Here is a 21,237-nt window from a genome sequence, read left to right as displayed (position 1 = left end):
CCAGCACCTCAGCTAAGAGAACATCATGATTCAGATCCTTCTGAAAAGCATTGTCTTTTAAAATTAAGATTTCTGCAAAGATAAGAGAAAACAACAGAATTACTTCTTATATTGTTCTTTTCATCCTTTAGTATGTTCCTTCAAGATCAAACTGCCAAAATACCAAAAGACATGATATTCAAGGTTGATTTTCTTGAATTTTAGTTTAGTTAATCTCTTGAGGAGATATCTAGATATATACATATATATAGATATATGCCTGCATACTTTGATTTCCTGTCTTTAACCGAAGTCACCAGCCCAATGCTAACACAAGATACTTATTGGACCTTGAGATTTCTTGCCATTTTATGGCATTTTCAGCTTATGCTCTTGTATACAAGATTTAAGAATGGTGCAGCTTCAAGATTACATGATAAAATCTTTCCGTCAGGAGCTGGAAGCATATTTAAGAAGGGACTTAAGAAATGCACATTTTAAATCAGCCTTTAAAATCACTGGCAAGTGTTTCCTAGACAAAGTAGTAAATTCCTTGGTCTAACGTAGAATGAAAGACCTAGGTTTTGGTACTGGGTTGCTGTCCTTTCTCTCAGTGAAATAATCATGTGTCCAGCTAATGGTAGACTATATTGCTGTCAATATCACTTTCAAGTTATTAGGTCCAATCAATGCTGGATAAAAGGAAAAAAGGTGGTCAACAGGCAATCTAGCTTTCAGTTTAACACTCCCTTGAGGATTTTCATTATCTTTTCCTTTTCTGTTCTCAAGGTTAGCTCCAGCTAGACTATTTCTAGCTTCAGCTTCCTGGAGATAATGCACATCCACAATAGCCTTGCTCCTCCAACATCAGTGTGCCCTTCCACCTGAGTAAGCAGAGTCCCGTCTTTTTTCTATTATTTGTGACCTTTTCCTGGGTTAAAAGGTCACTCCTGAAGCAGACAGGTTTCACTTCTTATGGTGATTGCAGTGCAAAAAGCAGGCTTCTACCTTGTTAGAAGTGACATCACTGCACATTAAAGACATCATATCTCCTTTCATATTAAAATGCCTGTCACTTCTGCTGCTCGCAGGCTGTAAATCTGCCACAGTATCCTGTGCTTGGGAGCTTTCATTATGAAAATATGGAAGATAAGCACTCTGCTTTACTGTCAAAAGGAAAAAGTAGTCTAGTAGTAATGAGGTTACTTGAAAAATAAATACACAATTTCTTAAACATGGATTATTTAATGTGGGACAATTTTTGAAAGCAATCCTTTTTATTTCAATTCCTAAAAAATTTCAAGCTTAAAAAACAGTATGAGTAAAGCACGAATATACAGTCCTGTAGAATTTATTAATGCATGGATTTTGCACTTGCTCATGCAGTAGATCATTAGATTTTGCCTTTGACTTTGGCCCTCCAGCCTTGAGAGAAATGACATACCAGAATTTAACCCGGTTTTCATCTTTGTATCATATAGATACAAAAAGACTTGTATGTTTCGCAAGAAAGTGACAACATTCTGCTGTTATGCATACAACTTTAGAAAATACAGACAGTAGAAAGATACCTCCTAAACAGCAAAGAAAAATATAAATAATTATTGATCATTTTCTCTCATGGCATCATTAGGATGTTAATAATACCTTGCTATTACATAAAGCCTTTCATCCATTGATCTGAAAGCACTTTAGATATATCATTCTTCTTGCTTTACAGAAGGGAAACTGAGACACAGAGAGGTGAGATGACCTGCCTTAACATTTGAGAGCAGCTCAGCAGCAGAAGTGAGAACTGACTGACCCTACATCCCTAGACTAGCCTGTCCAATACTTGACTTGCTTATTTCAAACTGGAAATTTGCATTGCTTGCTGGTGTACTCCTGAATTGTTCACATAGCATGTGATTATTCATTTATTATTCATTATTCATTAATGGGCTAACATTATCACAGATATTTCTTTATGATTAAAAAAAAATCTCCTTATCCATTTTGTGTGAAAACACAAATCCACTGCTATTCCCCATTACCATTAGAATTCCCTCCAACTGAGGAAACTTCAGCATGTGAGCACAGCATGCATATTTTCATTTTCCAAATGACATACTCTCTTGTTGATACTCTGTTTGAGGAGCTGAAATGAGTGGCTCAAGAGTTATTTATGGATGATGAAGCCTTTCACCTCCAAGGCATTGATTTTTATGTCTGAACCCTACATCCAGAGAGAGAAATACATATTTAGGCTGTGCTGTGTGCATTATGTGAAATCAATTGGTAGTGTCAGTTCCAAGCAGACAAATGCCCAGGCGAAAACAATGAAAAAAAAAAAAAACCCAAAATGATGATATGGACGAGGAAGGTGAATGCATAGGAAAAATTTAGTAGCTGAGGAGCTGACAAGGTTGTGATATGGTCTGAAGAGACAAGACCAGAGGACTCCACATACATCATGGAGGAAACCAAAGCATGTGTCACTCAGTGGAGCTAGAAGTGAAGTAAAACAAGAAACCAAAGAAAAGCAATGTGTGGTATGAACACAGCTTGCTTCTTCACCTTCCACTTTCTCCTGAATGCAGAGGGGATTTTCTTCCTCTTCTTTGCAGAATGAAGTCCTCTGTTTATGTAGAGCAGAGCAGAGCAAAGTAATGAGAGCTGTAGTTCTTTAACGATCCAAGTCATAAGGATTTATAACCCATTTTACAGCAATGTTGCCAACACCTTCCTAGCCACAGAAGCCTGCAAGGACTACTGATCAGGCTTTTGTATCATCTCTCTTCTCCTCAGGAGAGCCTTTCGAACCTTTTCAGTTTCACTGTCACAAGTCTGGTCTATGCTTAGTGGTATCTTAGCATTCTCCATTGTTTTCAACATCCATGCGGGTCCACCGGCACTAGCAAGGGTGTAATTTTTAATGACAGGTGGTCTGGATTGCTACAGGCACTTTACACTACTGCCCTCTAAATTTTCTAGGTAGGATTAAGTGAGTGAGAAAACATGGGTGTTTGTTTTGCCCTAAAGCTCCTACAATTCCTAGGACTAGTGGAGCTGCACTGATAGCACAGATGGCAGTTTTGCCTGAAAGCTGAAAAATGGACCACAGAAGAGTGAGTCAGTTGCCCTGCATCAATCCCCTCTCCTAGGGGATAATATTCATTCATACCTATTATTGCATATCTGGAAGAGTCAACCTTCAATATTTTTTATATCATTTTTCCAGTATTATATTTTTTTCTTGTAAAAGCAATCAAAAGTAAAGTATATAGGAATGTTTTCTTGCACGTGTAAACACCAGGGAATCAGTTCTGAACATTGTGTTTGAGGTTTTTACTACCTCTGAAAGTGCAGGCCCTGGGCACTGGGTCACAGGCAGTCACAGTGTATTGACAGATCTATATTTATAGATAGCATCCTTACTTTTGCGAGTGTATCCAATTAAATTATAATAAAGTTAAAAAGACAAGAGAGCTGTATAAGGTACTCAGTTAAAAATTAACTTTTGACTTAATATGAAACTTCATGCTTTTGTTCTATTCCTAACAAAACTTTATCTTGCATATATACAGTTTCTAGTCCTCCCTTTTGATTTTACCTATTTTTGTTGTTACGTTACAAAATAATCACATTCCATTTTCTTCCCTTAACCTCAGAAATAATGAGTTTGTAGTCAGTGGCCAAGAATTGGGGCCACTGGAAAATACTAACTCGCAAATGCTCTAGGAGTGACCTAACATTGACATTAAATCACATTTTATTTCTAAAGAAAATGAGCCTCCAGTTGGTAAAGGCACAGAAAGAACAGAGTGATTATACCACAATCTCCGTTATTTTAAATACTTAATTGTTTCACTTCCTGTATTAACAGTAGATTAAATATTTATGTTTAAAATTACTGAAACTAGGAAAATTTGAGATTTTTCTACATATATCTTCCCTATTTTCCCTCCACGCCAAAAATAATTTATACTAATAAAAATAGCTTCTTCCATCTAATCAAATTTCTGTTAATTGAATGTGGGAACTGAGCCACTGAGGATGTGATTCACCCAAGGTCAGCCTGGAAGCCTCTGGCAGAGGCATATGAGAACCCAGGCATTCTGAGTTACAACAAACACCATCATTTTTGTCTGTTTCCAGTATCCTCACAACAGTAACATGTTTCAGCACAGTAAACATTGACTTGGTAGCCTACACACGTGCCTTCCAGTCTGGTTAATATCCAGGCTCCTCACATAGACAAACTGAATCATCTTTGTATACTTATTTTCTCTCTAACATTTGATTATTATTTCTTTATTTGCATTTCAGTAATGTCTAAGGAGGTTCTGCATACTGTACAAATACACAATAGCAAGAAAAACAAAGGTTTGCAAGGCCAGAGCTTGAAACCTTGATCTCTTTTTTCATGTCTTCATTTTCCAGTATTTTTTCTTGGTACGTGTCAGCAAATGCTTTGAATTTCACAGAGTTATCTACACTTCTTTTTTTACGTAATGTTGTGCTCTGTGTCAATAAAACTCCATTTGCTACTGTTACAACTGTTACTTAAACTGTGCTAGCTGCTGCATATAGTGAAGTAGCACTGCTGGGTTCAGGTTTACGCCTTACAATTTCTGGAAGACTGGAAGTGTGGATGGAAAAAAACCCACTCAATTTATTTTAGGCTTGATCCCTAATCCACTGCTTGCTGAAATCCATGGAAAGGCTCTCGGGATCTTTCTGAGAAGAGGCAAACACAAATTTTCCCCTTATATGAAATACTTCTGGAGGGTCAGATAAATGGAGAAATCGGGTTGCGAGGCTGGAAGAAGTCAGGTGATGGCAGACCCAGTCAGTTCCCAAAAAGAGACTTAATCGTTCTATGAGTCAGATGATACTTCTTCCCTAGAGCATCAGCTGGATCCTTAAGAGGAAAGGGTCAGAGGGGGACAGAAAGGTGGCTGAACACTTTTTAATTTTCCTTCTTCACTGAGTTTCAGAACATGGTATGGATTGGTTTTACCACACTACAAATTAGAGCTGCCTCATGTTTACTTTATATCCCCAGGTCTGCGTCAGAAGCATTTCTGGGTAGCTGGGAACTAACCTTGCAGATGCTTTACACCAGCAGGTCAATTTAAAATAACGACTTCAGCCCATGTCTGTGCTTAAACTTGACACCAGATTTTTCAACCTGAAGTAGTGAATTAGCATCATTGAACTAGTTATGGAAAAGTTTACATTGAACTGACATATGGAGTTGATATTCCACCCTAGAAAAAATAGAGAATGTGTGTGTCTTTGATGTAAATATTTTAGAAAGTCTAAACACAAAAGGCTGTGTCCAATTCCATCATATTTTGGACAGAATCTAGCTAAGTGTTGCAGAAAAGAATCAAGTGGAGCTTCCAGCCCTTACTTAATAGAAAGCACAATTTTCACATGATCTGTCAAATTATATTTTAACTGGACAGAAAGTAGGAAAGACAAACATGTGACAAAAGGTCATCATGTCACTTAATCCATATAGGAGAACATGAACATCCCAAGGTGGTGAGCACAATGTAAGAACTTGAAGAAGACAGAATTTTGTTAGTCTCTTCTATCTATCTAAAATCTGTAGCACAAACCCAATATTTTTTGATTAAGGTCCAATTTAAAAATGCATTAACGTTTTAATTGAGAACATGGCTGGGAATCAGCAGTTCTGATGATCTTAGCATAGCATGAGAAATAATATTGGATAACTAAGCCTTCATTTATGGGGAAAAAATCTTTGATCCCTTACTGTATAGGCATAGATAGACTATTATTCAAATGCTGAAAGGCTTGAACTCTCCCATCCGAATGCATACAAAGGGGGATGTCAAACCTCTTAAGGTTCATGAAAAGGCTTGTCCCTTGGGGAAGCCAAGAAGAGCACTCACAGGAACTTGGAGGGAGCTAAGTGAACTCTGAAAGCTTCTGGGAATCTTCCCTTTCTTTTCTACAGACCTGAAAGTCTAGGAGACAGAGAGAAAGCCTCAGGCTGAGTTCTCACATTATTCTCCCCAGCTCCCTGAAGGCCTGCTGACCGCTCCCTGGTTACCAGGAATTTTGCTGAGGAGGAAAAGGAGGGAGGTCCTCATACTTCCTTTCTGTTTCTTCTACCTGCACCCTTCAATTCCTTTATGTCCTATTCGTCACTCTCAGGGCATCAGAAGAAGACTTCTGTCCTGGTTTCAAATGGAATAGAGTTAATTTTATTCCCAGTAGCTGGTATAGTGCTGTGTTTTGGATTTAGTGTGAGAACAATGTTGATATCACCCCAATGTTTTAGTTGTTGCTAAGTAGTGCTTACACTAGTCAAGGACTTTTCAGCTTCTCATGTCCTGCCAGTGAGAAGCTGGGAGGGGGCATAGCCAGGACAGGTGACCCAAACTGGCCAGAGGGATATTCCATACCATATGACATTATGCTCGGTATATAAACTGGGGGGAGTTGGCCAGGGGGCCGCTGTGGCTCAGGAACTAGCTGGGTATTGGTCAGCAGGTGGTGAGCAATTGTGCTGTGCATTACTTGGTTTGTATATTCTATTATTGTTGTCATTATTCTCTTCCTTATCTGTCCTATTAAACTGTCTTTATCTCAGCCCACGAGTTTTACCTTTTTTTCTGATTCTCTCCCCCATCCCCACTGGGGGGAGAGTGAGCAAACGGCTGTGTGGTTGTTTTAGCTGCCTGCCGGGTTAAACCGCAATGATTTCTAAGAAGCACAAATCCTAGCAAAAGAACACAGCTCCAGAAGGAAGAAGAAAGGGACAGAGAGCACGGAGGTTATGCCAACTTCAAGAGAGTTGCTTGGTCAGCTTCAGCAGTCCTGTGCCAAAGTGCAAATCTGGCACCGATCTACTCTCTGCACACAGCGCAGCCTCTGACAACGCAAAGTGAGACACAGAGCCCTCAGCAAATCATACCCACCAGCTCACTATCAGACAACAGCCTGGGGGACCACAGCAACAAGGAGGAAGCTCATCCCTGCTCTTCTGGCACAGGAGTTGTTCCAGGACTGAAAAGCAGACAAGCCACTCGGGTTGCAAAAGCTTTCTTGTCATGAGGTTCTCCCTTAGGAGTCTCCTGGGACTGCTGTGGAGAAAGCATGTATGGTGCTTTCTTGATCCAAAGTGGATGGAAGGGATCTGCAGCCTGAGAGTCTTATCCTGAATCCACTGGAGGAGTTTTGAATCGGGCCAGTGGGCTAACATTGTTCAGCAGCCACGATCCATTGCTGAGAAGTTTCTAAAACAAAGCTGTGACAACTATCAGTCTAACAATTATATTTTTGGTACCAGCTCATTGATGATGAGATGGACTTGTTTTGAGATTTCAGGTGTATTTTCAATAATTTATAGAGGCATCCTTAGTACTGAGAAGTAATTAGCAAAACTTCCACCGGCTTCAGTGGGAGCAGAATCTCACCTTCTTCCTCTCAAACTCCAGAAATGTTTACTTCAGGGCCCTCAGGAAACCCTGCAATAACAGTGCTAATCTTGAATTGCAGAGCTTCTCCACCTTGACACTATTTCATGGAACCTGACATCTCCTTCTGCCCCCACACTCTCAGAGGTTCTGAACAAGAAAAGTTTCCCTGGATTTGGAACTCATTCTTGGCCACCTATTTTATTGCATAATTTTCTTTTTTTTTTCTTTTCTGTCTAATCTAAGGCGACACCAAAGTTCATTGTTAAAATCATGGGGAATGCTGTGATTGTGGCCGGAATGGGTTTGTCCTCTGTGACACAATTTTCAGGTGAGGACTGTTTAATACATCTTCTTTTTTTCATCTACTGGTTGTAGGCAGGGATTATTTAGGCTGAATTCAAAATCTGCCACAGACATTCTTTTGTCATCTGGATTGTTGTTCTTCTGCATTTAACTTACATAAATGGTGTGCACTTCACAAGAAAGAGAAAAACTGGACAATCCTTTTAACACGTTCTGTGTTACAGCCACCTCGCTCTATGGAAATGCTTTTATTTCAAGTAGCTGGGAGAGAAAAACCTTCCTAATGTTGAAGTGGTTTTTATTGCATTAGAGAGAGAGAGAGAGACTGTCAAATCCCATTTCATTTTTAAAGTTAACTGTAAAGTTTTAATTAGGTCCTCTGAACAAGGATTCTGCGATGCTTTATGTTTAAGAGTTAGCAATAGTACATGATCCACCGACTTCCATCATTAAGTTCAGTTGACAAAGGCCAACGCAACTCTTTTCTTTGTAACTTTGTAACCATTTATGTTTGAGGTGAAGATGTTAATATGGAAATTTTGTGAGCTGGGAACGACTAAGAACTCTATCATTGTAATTTATGACCTTTCATCTAAGGCCAAATGTAAAGGCAATTGCAATTGTTCTATATCTCAAGGCCAGCACATAGCAGATGTATGAAATTTGGAGTGTTAGACATAAACTTTTATTACCAAATTATAAATAATTTCTACCACTTACAATGTTCAACTTTCAAGTTCATCTTGATTAAAACGCAAGGGCAGCATCTCGCTGCTTTCCACGAGTTATGCAGCTGAAAAAGCTCTGTCATAGTACACTATGAAAGGATAAAGCAATGCAGTATTTAAAAGAATCTACTGATAGCAAGGTATGGGATGTTTTAGATCAAAATCCTTTTTCATCTAGATGACAAACAAACAAAAGAGAATCATGAACCAATAATATCTTAATTTTATTTTCACTCTTGAAGCTTTGAAATGTTTAAGGAGTCCACTGAATGTGGATTACTTAAATCCTTTGAAGACCACCTTCCTGAGGTCATTGGGGTTTTGTCACTCAGGAAATAACATATTCTTTAGGTTGCCTAATAACAGATGTGATGACATAATCTTCCTGAATGTACAAGATGGGAATTGTCTTCCCAGGTGCAAATCATGCTACACCAAAGTGCTCAGCAACATATGCCTTCCTGCACAAAGGTTAATTTACCACTAGGAACAGCACGTGAGGCTGCTTCAAGACCTATGGCAAACTGAGGAAAATTAGCTAGGATTTGGGTTCATGACTTGATCTTTAACCATGAAAGAGGGGAGCTAAGGACACAAAACTTGCCAATCTCAATGCCCACGATTCAAGATAGATGTGTTGTTTATTAATAGGGTTGTTGTTAATAGAGGTTAATAGGGTAGGAAGCAGGAAAGTAGAAGGATTTTGTTGACTGGCATCAAATAACCAAAGTATCCACACACATAGAAATTGTAATTAAGTATATGCCTAAGCAAGCTAGAAAGCAGCCTATTGAGCAGAAGGCAAAATAGCTCAGCAGGATCTAACTTCTAGCACAAAAAAAGAAATACAAGCTATAAAGAGAAACTCATAAGAAACAAAACAGAGGAAGGCTCCCAAACCGTAAAATGTCCCTAGCTGGATTTGCAAAATCGCCATGAAAGTTTACCAGCACAGGCATGAAAAATCTATTTGCCCAGTCTTTATCAGGGAGATTGATAACAACGAAAACCAGAATACTCCCTTATCAAAATACTACGCACTGAAGTCAGGCGGCCAAATAAAACTTTGCAAGCCTGCTCCCTGGAGTAACTACTTTATGTTCCTTTTCTGCTTCAAGTACTAGATATAATCAAGCACAGTTGGATGCTCCTGATTAACATGATGGTTGCCTGGAAACATGGGCACAACGTGGCCCAACCTTCCTGGCCGTGCCTACGCTTGAACTCTGGGACAGTCAGGTGAGCTAGGTCAGGTTGGTGGACCTTGCCTCTTAAAACCTTTTAGCCTAAGCTTTGGGGGGAAAAAAAGTTTTACTGGATACGTGTTCAGAAAAGATAAAGAACTCCAGAAGGAAAAGAGAATACAAATCTGGGTTCTGAAAAGCCATAGTACGTTTTCTTTGTATCACAAGAATTGAGAGTTTCACCAAGATAGTAAATCAATAATGGAAGAATAAAAAAATCCAGTCCAGAATCTTTCACAGCTGATTAACTCCTGTCATGGTAGTAAATCCCTTAAAAAAAAAAAAAAGTATTTTCCAGACATTAAGGGGTACCTGGGGGAAAGGGGAAAAGATGGGTGAGAAGATGGGGAGAAGCAGAGGAGAAAAGTTCAGCTTCTTGTTGTGCCATGATCTTTTTTTGGTTTTTTGTTTTGTTTTTTTTTTTAAAAAAAATCTCTTAGCTTCTATGTTCACTAATTCATCTGTAAAATGAACTGAGCAACACTTTCCTACCTAGTTCTGGTAAGGACACCCACACTGACGGCTGCTATACGCTCACTTATTTCTCCAATAAGGCCCATATAAGACAGGATCATGTTAGAATTAATAGGATCTCATTATAATATAGTATAATTACATACCAGATCACATAATTTTTCCATAAGAAATCGATGAGACATTATTTGGGGTGTAAGCAAGCCATAAAAAAATGCATCTCGGTGAAGAAATTGGACTTTAGCTAACGAAGAGTCCGCGGGTGAGCCCCTCGCAGCACAACCTGACGGGTTCTGGGGGGGGTCTGTGAGAAACCAGCCGCGCTTTTACAGCGCTAAACCAGCCAGGGCTGGCGGCCCTGTCACAGGCCGACCGCCCCGGCCTCGGGTGGGACAACACCCGCCCTACATACACCGCGGCGGGCAGCGGCACAGGCGGTTCTCGCGCCCGGCGCGGTTTGTCCCTGCCGCCGCGCCGTAGCGGGGCGGGGCGGGGCTGGCTGGGCGGGAGGCGAGCGCCGGGAAGGGGCGCAGGCGGCGGCGCCGGGTGAGTGCGGGCCGGGCCCGGGGCTCTCGGCGGTGCGTGACCCACCGGGCTGCGGGGACGGGACCGGGGGGGGGGGGCTGCCTGGTTAGGTGGGCGGGGGCTCCTGTGAGGTGTGTGTATCCCCGGCCTTAAGAGTGTAAGTTAACACACTTAACTGGTGTCTGTTGCAGCTGTTGCTTCTGCCTTTTTTTTTTTCCTGTTTTTCTTTAAGCGAGCGGCAGTAAAAGCCTGCGGTTTCTCTCAGGGATGTTTGTCAAAACACATTTCACGTCGGTTTAGCTGGTTTTGAGCACGCAGCTTTTGCAGCGGCGCGTAAAAGCAGAGCGCGTTTACCTTGGCGAGGGCGGGTGGGCTGCCCGGGGCGGGCAGGTGGTGGGGTAGCACCCGCGGTTCCAAAGGTGCTTGTTTTCATAGAACCATAGAATGGTTTGGGTTGGAAGGGACCGTAAAGATCATCTAGTTCCAACCCCCCTGCCATGGGCCGGGACACCTTTCCTCTAGAACAGGTTGCTCAAAGCCCCATCCAACCTGGCCTTGAACACTGCCAGGGAGGGGGCAGCCACAACTTCTCTGGGCAACCTGTGCCGGTGTCTCACCGCCCTCACAGGAAAGAATTTCTTCCTAATATCTAATCTAAATCTACCCTCTTTCAGTTTAAAACCGTTAGCCCTCATCCTGTCACTACCTGCCCTTGTAAAAAGCCCCTCTACCGCTTTCATGTAGGCCCCCTTCAGGTACTGGAAGGCTGCTAGAAGGTCTCCCTGGAGCCTTCTCTTCTCCAGGCTGAACAGCCCCAACTCTCTCAGCCTGTCTTCATAGAGAGGTGCTCCAGCCCTCTGAGCATCTTCGTGGCCCTCCTCTGGTATCATTCCAACAGCTCCATGTCCTTCTTATGTTGGGGGCCCCAGAGCTGAACACAGTACTCCAGGTGGGGGTCTCACAATTTTCCAGGAAAGCTTCAGCTATAAAGTGCTACACCAGCGAGCCCTGCAGTGCCAGCATCGCACATGACATTGTGTGTTGATAGGAAAACCAGCGACCATCCTTGCATGGCTGGAATAGCCTGTTGCAATTTGCCACAGAAAGTGAGCGACAAACAGTTGACACTGTGCTGGTGTCAGCATTAGCGCTATTTTGTACCTTTGATCTAAAACGCAGAACAGCTGTTACTTAGACAAAGTGACATTAAAGCAGAAGTTAAGCAATACTGACTGACGGAGGGTCTCATACCAAACTCTGTGTGTATGCTGCACCATGAATTTTTAAATCATGGCATCCTTTCAAGTCTCTGTATAATTTAATCACAGGCCTTAATTCTAACCTTAGTCTGATTCATTTGAAGGCATCCTTTCAAATTTGTTCTTTGCTCGTATTTGTGAGCCAATGTCAAAAATCCTTCTCTTGCTGTTCCAGCACGGACTTATGTGTATAGAGCATGTACTGGCTTCTCCCTCCACCGCCTAAAGATATGAACCACTTATTATGGCTTAGCTCTCTAATTTTAGTAAAACCACTTTAGCAAAAGGTGTTACAGAGATGATGAGGCCTTTGGCTCTGTTGGAAGTTTACAAGATGCACAGTGTGGCAAACAAGGATTCTTAATAATTTCAGAAGTTAGAAAAATGCCAAAGGGAAAGTTTAATGCTATGGCTCTAGGAGCTCTGTGTCTCCATCTCCACCCTTAAGGTTTTGCTTTTATCTCCTTCAATATTTTCTCATACTGAAAATATTAAGACTCAGGGGACTGCCTGCCTGTACTGAGTGTTTAAAGACCATATGTGAGCATGTTGCTTATCCAAATGTTTTCTCTCACTTCTCTTCCCAGCTTACCAGAGAAGATCAAGATGAGTCTACGGAAGCAAACCCCTAGTGACTTCCTAAAACAAATCATTGGAAGGCCAGTTGTCGTAAAATTAAATTCTGGAGTTGATTATCGAGGTAAGTTCTCCATCTGTCTCTCACACTGAGTAAAGTCTGTGTTTGTGGAGGCTGGAACAGATGCATTGCTTTTGAAAAGCAGAACAGTGTGATCCAGAATCTTGGAGTACATGAATATAGATCTCAGAATGGTGACATTAAAAATAGAAAATCAACCCTGGAGAAACTGATGAAAAGGACATTAATGGTGGATTTAGAGATTAGAATTACTTATCTAAATTATTTGCGTCCGTAGTCACGGATAGTTAGACTGAGGTCTTGAAGTGATTCTGAGCTTCTAAACTGATATTTGTAAAGATTAGCTGGAATTACAGTTCTTGAAATGGCCAGGCAGTCCCCTTTTCAGTGCTCTGAGAGCAAGCCTTGTTGGAACTACCCTTTTCTTCATTCTTCACCTTCCTGTTCTCCACTTCCCAGTATAGACCTTGGTCCAGAAAAGCTTCAAGATTTAAAAGTAAACTGTGCTGTCAGTCATAAGCCTACTCTTACACGAGGGATGAAAGAGTTATTTACATTCTTGGTTAAACAGCTGCCTAGACACATGTTGGATCAAGACTCACAGAGATACAGGAGAAAGCTTAGTGTGGCTTTTGCTGCTATATGCTCAGTTCATTTTAACACAGTCCAGCAGTTTTATTGCAGAACTCTTCAGCCTATCTGTATACCTTCATGCACTGTATGTAGGATTATAGGGGTTTTTTTTAAGCAGTAAGTTAAACTTCCTGGTTCAGTGAAACGTCCTGGTCCTGCTCCCATTAGGATAAGACTATCAGCTTGTCCAATTGTTTTAGTAGTATCCAAACTTGATTAAAACTGTCATGTGTCTCCTATCGAGCGCAATTTAGGCATTTTATTCTGGAATGATTTAAACATTACGGTCCTGGTACAGATCACTGCTTCAGATAGGTTTAATTCAATTGGCTCAGCTTAGCACTTGTGAGAAGAGACTTGTTTGTGCTGTGACAAGGAATCTTTGTATTATGACAGTTTTAAATTGCTACTGTTCACTGACAGAGCAAGCAGTGCCTTTTTATCCCTTCTTGTTCCTCTTTAGTGTCTCTCAGCTGAGAAAATTTGCAATCTGTCATTTCTTCGAGAACCACATTGTCTAAGCACTTCAAGGTGGGGTTGGTGGCTGAAAAGCTTCACTACTTCTCATCAGTCTCTGGCCTCTGTAAATTCTTTCTTGCAGGAGAATGTAGTGACAGCTCATTAAAGTCAATTAAAGCAAGTCACCATTTGCCTAAAGGTATACACAAGGCAGGGCCAAACCAGATTTGTTTTTTTGATGCAATTCCTATTTTCTTTGAGAACATTGGTACCTTCTGCTCAGTAAGATCCATTTGTAACTGCTGCAGATAAACTATTCAACTTTCCCCTCAATGAAGCTAGTTTAACATGCCTCCAATCAGACCTACCAGGAACTGAACCATAGTTCCTTTGAGCAGCCCTATTTGGTATTGGCTTTTTTTTCCTCCCTTCCTTATTTCCCTCTGCTCTCCCTCCTCCCCACTTGATGTGATCCTGTGGTTAAAAACCTCTGTACTGTTCTCATTTGAAAAATATCCACTCAGTTTGTTTTCTACAGAAATTTACAACATTTGTAAAAAGCAAACAGTAAAAAAGCCAGCATCTCAGGCTTTTGTTGCAGATCTGTCTAGACTCTGCTTCTAGGCTCTGTTGCTAATTTTATGTCTGTACCTCCACCCTCCTAACCACCACACACACAAATGTGGCCTAATACAAGCATTGATATGTAACTGTAAAATGTCCTGGTTCACTGCCAAGTGCTGTGCACGTCTAAGGGAAGAATCCCTGGGAAAGTAATCAGTGATAAATGAATATATATGATTCCAGTGTGTAGAGAAGGATATGTACATAAAACATCTCTACATACAGATAAAACAGATAAAATACTAGCCAGGATGGACAGTGACAATATTTAATGCCATTAGTGGCCTGAGAGTAAACACAAAGAGGAGGAAGAAACTGAAACAAGCATGAATGCATTCTAGGAACAAAAGAATTTGAAAATACTGCATTTATGGACTACTGAATGGTAGCTTACAAAACCCCACACAGTCCAATTTTAATTTTGGAAAAACTTTGTTTTCTATTATGTAGAACACTTGGGATTACAGGAGAGAAAGAGTTTGACTTTTGTTTGGGTTTTTTTGGTGCATTTAATAACACTTTAAGTGGTCAGTCAATTTTTCCCATTTTTGTGGAAACAGAGGAAAGAAGAACGTACAGGAAGATCATAATCCTCAAACCATTACAAGTTGGCAGGGGAACTTGAATTCCTAATCATTTAATGGAAGATTTTACAGTAACACTTCTGAAAAATGCAAACATGTCCTAGAGGAGGATTCTGATACTGGAGTTTTCTCCCTCTCCTCAAGTACAGCCAATACACTATATTTCTTGAGTTTTAATGCCAGATAGATAAATTACATACTTTTCAAACAGAGAAAAAAATTATTTTAGTAGTATCGTCTGTGTGTGCAAGGATGAAATCAGGAACACACACATGCGAGATGGAGTTAATAAATACAGCTGTTTACAAGTTGTTTTATGTGCACAATTAACAAATCAGATTGCATTCTCTGAGCAAATCTTTACATCTGTTAATCCCCACATTCAGTTCCTCACATGAATAGTCTGTTTGTTCATCGAGTTAGAAGTGTAGATGGGCATAGTTCTGATCTTAAGGGTGGGTGTAGGCACTGAGGAGTGATTTTGAATGAAAAAATGCCATCGTGCTGCCAGCACATAGGAAGTACTGTGTGAACAAGGTGCAGCCTTCAACAGGGGCTGTAAGAAGTGAGAACGTAAGTACTTCTCTAAAAGCAGTGCTACTCAAATGCATATTTTCCCAGTCAAAAGGACAACTAATACTACAAATGGCAGAGGTAGTTTTCTTGAGGTACATTAATTAAACAGGATTAAAATGAAAAATTGATTAATTCTATGTAGAATCTTGTTTACACAAAACCAGAGACTTGCAGCCAATGTTCCTCTAGATCTGTAAGCATGAAAATAAACCTGAAAAAATGTGTATGGTGTTCTGTATTAAAAGGGCTATTTTTCAGCTATATCCGTCACAAATCTTGATGAAAACTTAATGTAGCCTTGTCCTTAGGTTATCCAGTTACACTTAATATCACAAGTTCTTTTCAGGTGTGTGGCTTAAAACACAAGTGAGAAGGGACAACTTAAACTTTGAAAGCAGAAATTGTCCATCTTTTGAAAGTCATGCCTCCATGACTTCTTTTTTTCCCCCCACTCTTAAGTCAACTGAAAGTTGCTACTAGAATGCCTGGGGTTCCTCACTCTCAGCTTAATTCTTTGAAGAATACTCTGATCTGCTGACCTATGTGGCCAAGCTTGGGCTTTTAGTTTGTTATGAAGATAGAGGTTTTTCAGTACTATTCAAACACAATGCATTTTTGTTTATTTTAAAATAAGTTTAAGCTGATTCACTTTTAAACTGTCACTGTCTTCAGGTGTCCTGGCTTGCCTGGATGGGTATATGAATATAGCTCTGGAACAGACTGAAGAATATGTAAATGGACAATTAAAGAACAAGTACGGGGATGCGTTTATCCGAGGAAATAATGGTAACTTCCTTGTGTTATTGCTCATTAGAAGATTGTGTTTTGATATTTACTTCTGAATATGAGGAGTAGCTGAGGTATAAGCAAGCTGCCTCTAAGACTATTAGGTTTAGGCTTTCTTGGAAACCATAACGTATTTACTTTTTACAGTTTAATTTTTCAGTGTCTATGCTTTTCTGCATTCCTGTGGCCCTTTTTGCCTCTGAACTTGAAGTTCATTTAGAGAAGCATGCTCTTTTCTAGCCTTAGAATTTATTTCCTGTCATTTGACAGGTTTACTCTTTTGTACTTACTGCCTGCTTAGACAGCCTCTGCTCCATAGAAGCGTCTGTGTTTTGCTAGGCAAACTACTGTGAAAATTTATGATACAGTACAGATATTGATGACACTAATATTTTCTTGTGATGCAATTGTCCAGACATGAATGCTGTTCATTAGTACTGGAGGTTATTTTAATCTTTATGAGTAAAGATTTTACCACCAGTCAAGAAAATCCCTTGTACTTTACTATTGAGCCTTTGAATAACCCAGTGCAGTAGGTAGATTTTAGTGCACTTCAAGGACAATCCCAGGCTCCTGAAATGACTCTGTGGTATCATTTAGGCTGTAATAGCAGGACATGCCAGGGAGAAGAATATCTAAATATAGAAAAGGTTCACAAGTCAGATGTGAGGAGACTTGCAGAGAAGGTAAATGAAGCAGAGTTTGACCAAGTTACTTGAGAAGAAATAGGATGACAGGAAGGAGGGAAGGAATAAAAAGAAACAAGAGCTGAATCCCATGTAACAAAAAAGAGTCAAAGAGAATGTGGCACCAGTGTGAAAGAGTGTTTGGGAGAAGAAAATCCTTGAATGAGGCCAAATGCTTTTTGCAAGGAATTTGGATTATAATGCCAAGCAGTGCAGTGACATTGCAGCTGGAGAATCAATTATGGAAATAAGAATCTATTATAAAAGTCAAACCAAATGACTGAGAAGCAGGAGGCTGAAGAACAGGCTGAGCAGAGAACTTAAGATATCCCAGGTTTAGGAGCATGATGCAGTTTCACGTCATGAATGGATCCGTTCTGGGGATATCACCAGCCAAAGCAAGTGGAAGATATCTGCTGCTTCATAGGTAATTGTTAGCTTTGCCTTAAGTGCTTGGGATTTCCAGCTTTTGTTGAAAGATCATAGCATTAGTGTCTGACACCTGTAATTCCGCTGCTTAGAAGCTTTCATGGTCCCCTCAGTAATGCTGCAGAGTAGCTGGCTTTATTCTCCCTCCTGCATCTGCTGGAGTGTAGTTTGGCTATGAATATAATAAATACTGAACCAAAATAATACAAAATTTGATAGCGTTTCTTGAAACCTGGACTTAAAAGTTTCTTGACTTTGTCCATGCCCAATGGGATTCATTAAACTGTTGTTTTACAAGCCATAGAAATAAGATGTTTTAAACAAACAGGCTTCTGCACGTTATTTACCAGGGCCCTCATGTGTGCCACTTTCTCCTTTTCACAGTGTTGTACATAAGCACACAGAAGAGGAGGATGTGAAGATGCCAGAAGGAATCTGTTTTGTACTTGTGAACCTCTTCAAAGTGATGAGCCCTATTTGATTTGTAGTTAATAATCCACAGGTGAAATACACAAGTGTTTAAATATTTTTTTTAAATAAATGTAAACCAGTGTAAACTTCCTGAATGTTTTTGTTTCAAAGCATTGCTTTGTTCCCACTGTACAGAGAAAAATAAAAGTGAAGCATGTAATAGTGCCGCAAGACTAATTAAAAGCAACAGCTCATTTAATTATGCTAACAGTTACAGAAATACTGATTGGAAGGTAAGCAGCCATGGAGTAATTGCAAATCACAGCCTTGTAGTGATGGCAAAACAATAGTTTAACTGATGTTGGGAAGAGAAATACTAGTGTTTTGGTGACAATGACCTGTCCTTTTTTGGAAAACACAGGGTCAGCTTTAGATGCCAATCTAGTAAGAGTCATCGGGTAAAAAGTTCAGCTGTCCAAAAAAATCTTGAATTGTGGATTGAATCAAGGGATGTAACAGTGACACCTCAACAGTTAGGGGTGGGGAAAGAATTGAATCAAACTGAAGAAAAGCCCTAAGGGTGAAAAGAAAGCTCTGTGCCAGCTGAGGAAGTCAGTCACAGGTGAAAAGCTCTCTGCTGGTATGCCAGCACAGCTAGTAGCTGCTTCACCTCCTGCCTCAGTACTCCCCACCCTACCTCAGCTTGCAGTTACCTTTTTCCCTGGATCTGTATCAAACACAATGTACTTCAATAAAAAGCAATTTTAACTAATACCTATAACTACTTCTGAAAACAGACTAGGAATCTAAAAGCTTTTGTCAACATGCCATATCTATCCTCTTCAGACAGTTCACTCTTTCTCCCATCTGCTTCCCTCCCCAACCTAGTACCATCTATGTATTCCCTTTCTTTATGTGCTAGCCAGAAATGAGAACAAATACATTAAACTTATAGTATGGGGTATGCATTAGGGAAGGGGAACCTCTGTGCAGGCAACAGTCAGAACTTGTTTGTTTATATTTTGCAACAATGCTCCCAGAGAATCAAAGCCCAGTAAGTAAATCCAGCTGTTTTACAAGGATACTTGTACCAATTTATAAAATATCTTGTCTCCTTTTACATGCAGTGAGCTAGGAAAAAAAAAAAACAAACCCCTCAGTGTTCAGATATTTTTAAGTGTTACTGCACTTAACATCCAGATACTCAGAATGTTTTCTTGTTCCTCGGGACAAAGTTATAAGTTATGTACCTCATGGTGAGGTTATTTAGCCAATTTTTTTAAATGAGTTTTCTGAAGTCCTGCTTTATTCTTTGGGCAGTTTATTGTGCCTCCAGGAACAAAAATACTTATAGTTGTGTGTGGATGAGCACAAGACAATTGTGTGAATGTAACATTGGTCCATTCTTTCCAAGTACTAGTAGCTCTAATGCAAGCAGGGAGTAGTAACATTGCAGTTTTCCAAGGGAGAGAAAGTGGGTTGCAAATTTTTAATTTTTTTTTTTTTTAAGGTCAAGGAATAATTCTAAGTTATTTTGCATTCAGTAGTTAACCTTTCCACATTAAACAGTTCAGAAGCTACTACAGAACACACAATTCAGATGGTACTTTATACTATGGTTCAATAATTTATTGTTTTCTGACAAGGGTTGAAAAGAGTCCAAGGTGCAAGTACAAATCACCAACTTGCTCTTCTGAAAGTGACTCCTTTCAAAAAAAAGGAAGATATACCTCCAAGTAGAGCATGTGGTTTCTCATTTGTTTTGCTGTCTGTGTGCAGCTGGCAGGTTACTGTGTGATTTCATTCCTGGAGACTTTCTGGGTTTTGGATTTTTTAAAATTTATTTTAATATGGGTTTAATTTTTTTCCCCCTCTTTTTCCTCCACCTTTCTCCCCTCTTCCACCTGCCCACCTATAGCAACACATTTTGCACAGACTTTGATTTACTCTCAAGAGTTTGCATCGCTGACTTTTAACTGCAGTTTATTTCTACAAGTCTAGTTAGAGAATATTTTTCAGTTGTGATCTGCTACTTCAGATGGTCTAATCATATACTAAACTCTGAAATTAGAAAATACTATGTAGTTTACATGCTGAGGGTTTTTTTAATGTGTTCTAGATCATGAAGTCACTATTTACTATGTGAGGTAGTAGATAGGAAAACTTGCATTAAAGATGAGCTGTTGGAATTCATATTCAAATTTCAAAAGTAACTGAAGAAAGTAAACATTTAATTCCCCAAATCACTGACCTTTATGTACATTTTACAGAATTTCCTCCACTCAATTCAATTTTCAGCCCCTACGTTTAAATCAAGTGAACATTTAAGCTTGACTTCAATTAGGTGTCCAATGTTTGCATGTAGTCTGTTTTGACTTGGATAAAACATTCATCTTGGATTTATTTTGCTTATCTTTTAGATTTTGACTTACTATGTTCTGTAGGACAGCATACCAGTTACAAGTAAATCAGACACTGTCTGGACAGCTTGCAGAATAGCACATGGAACACTATCCAAAGTTTAAGTTTTAAGGTGAGCCATCCCGTTATGTATGTAAACGTCGAAGTAGAATGGTATATTTCAGAAACTCTTGATGCTTAAAAGTGACTCAACCTAATCTTTATCCCATTAGGAGATACAAATACACTCTGTACAAACGCAGTATATCTTCACACACAAGAGACTATTAGATACTAATGCTCATGTCCTTCTTCTTCTCTCATTTACCATATCCTAATGCTTTTGCCCCAGTACTTTTGTATAAAATAGTTTTACTTGTGGATCAAGCTGACAATGAAACATTCCTTGAGCAACTTACAAGTGCTTGCCCATCACTTGTCTTAGAAGAATGCACCCAAAATTAAGTAATCCAAAGCTAACAAATAAAAATTAATTTAATTTCAAAGGCTAAAGCTGTATTCAGGTATGTAGTACTTTTATGCAATGAGATCACTTAATGAAACCAAGGCCATCCAACCGCTACCCCACACCCTTCAGTGCATTCAGTTCACAGATAGAAGAGGAAGAGCAGTAACTCCAGATTTGCTACATCCCAACATCCAGTGTAAGTTTCTTGCACTTGAAAAACCAAACTAAGCCACATCTCCTTGAACAAAAGCCTGGCTGGCAGCAGCAGCACAGCATATCCCATGGAAGCTAGAGAAAGCAAGTCTGGAAGAAGGAGGCAAGTACTCACTATGTGGTAGGGCAGCCAGAAGCCAGGTTACTACTAAAGCCTGCAGTGCCCTGGAGTGCCCCTGTATAAAGGGAGCAGAGCATGCTGGGAAAGTTCGCCTTTAAAGAGATACACTGATGACCACTCCGTTTTACAATTGTTGCCATCTGGTTCCTAGTTCAAAGGGAATCTAATGCAAACCACTCTGAACATAATTTATTTGAGTTCTTTCCATCTTTTTCACGATGTTACGATAACAAAACA

The 21,237-nt window shown here is 39.9% G+C and overlaps 1 protein-coding gene across 1 annotated transcript; it reads left to right on the top strand.

The window, feature by feature from the left end:
• The first annotated feature begins 10,646 nt into the window (after positions 1-10,646).
• Positions 10,647-18,028, top strand: LSM6 (LSM6 homolog, U6 small nuclear RNA and mRNA degradation associated). Its single transcript, XM_068403991.1, has 4 exons — positions 10,647-10,713; positions 12,539-12,651; positions 16,158-16,271; positions 17,771-18,028. Exons 2-4 carry the CDS (start codon positions 12,558-12,560, stop codon positions 17,803-17,805), a joined length of 243 nt encoding a protein of 80 aa, XP_068260092.1. The 5' UTR covers positions 10,647-10,713; positions 12,539-12,557; the 3' UTR covers positions 17,806-18,028.
• The last annotated feature ends 3,209 nt before the right edge of the window (positions 18,029-21,237 follow it).

Source organism: Nyctibius grandis, chromosome 6, assembly GCF_013368605.1.
Source record: "Nyctibius grandis isolate bNycGra1 chromosome 6, bNycGra1.pri, whole genome shotgun sequence".
NCBI lineage: Eukaryota > Metazoa > Chordata > Aves > Nyctibiiformes > Nyctibiidae > Nyctibius > Nyctibius grandis.
The sequence above is the reverse complement of the archived record's forward strand: the minus strand, read 5'-3'. Positions and strand labels throughout refer to the sequence as shown.

Bases quoted from the DNA above. Each gene is read 5' to 3' on its own strand.
- LSM6 (XM_068403991.1), top strand. From the start codon at position 12,558: ATGAGTCTACGGAAGCAAACCCCTAGTGACTTCCTAAAACAAATCATT. The intron at 12,652-16,157 runs GTAAGTTCTCCA...CACTGTCTTCAG, and splicing joins TTCTGGAGTTGATTATCGAG to GTGTCCTGGCTTGCCTGGAT. The intron at 16,272-17,770 runs GTAACTTCCTTG...TCCTTTTCACAG, and splicing joins GTTTATCCGAGGAAATAATG to TGTTGTACATAAGCACACAG.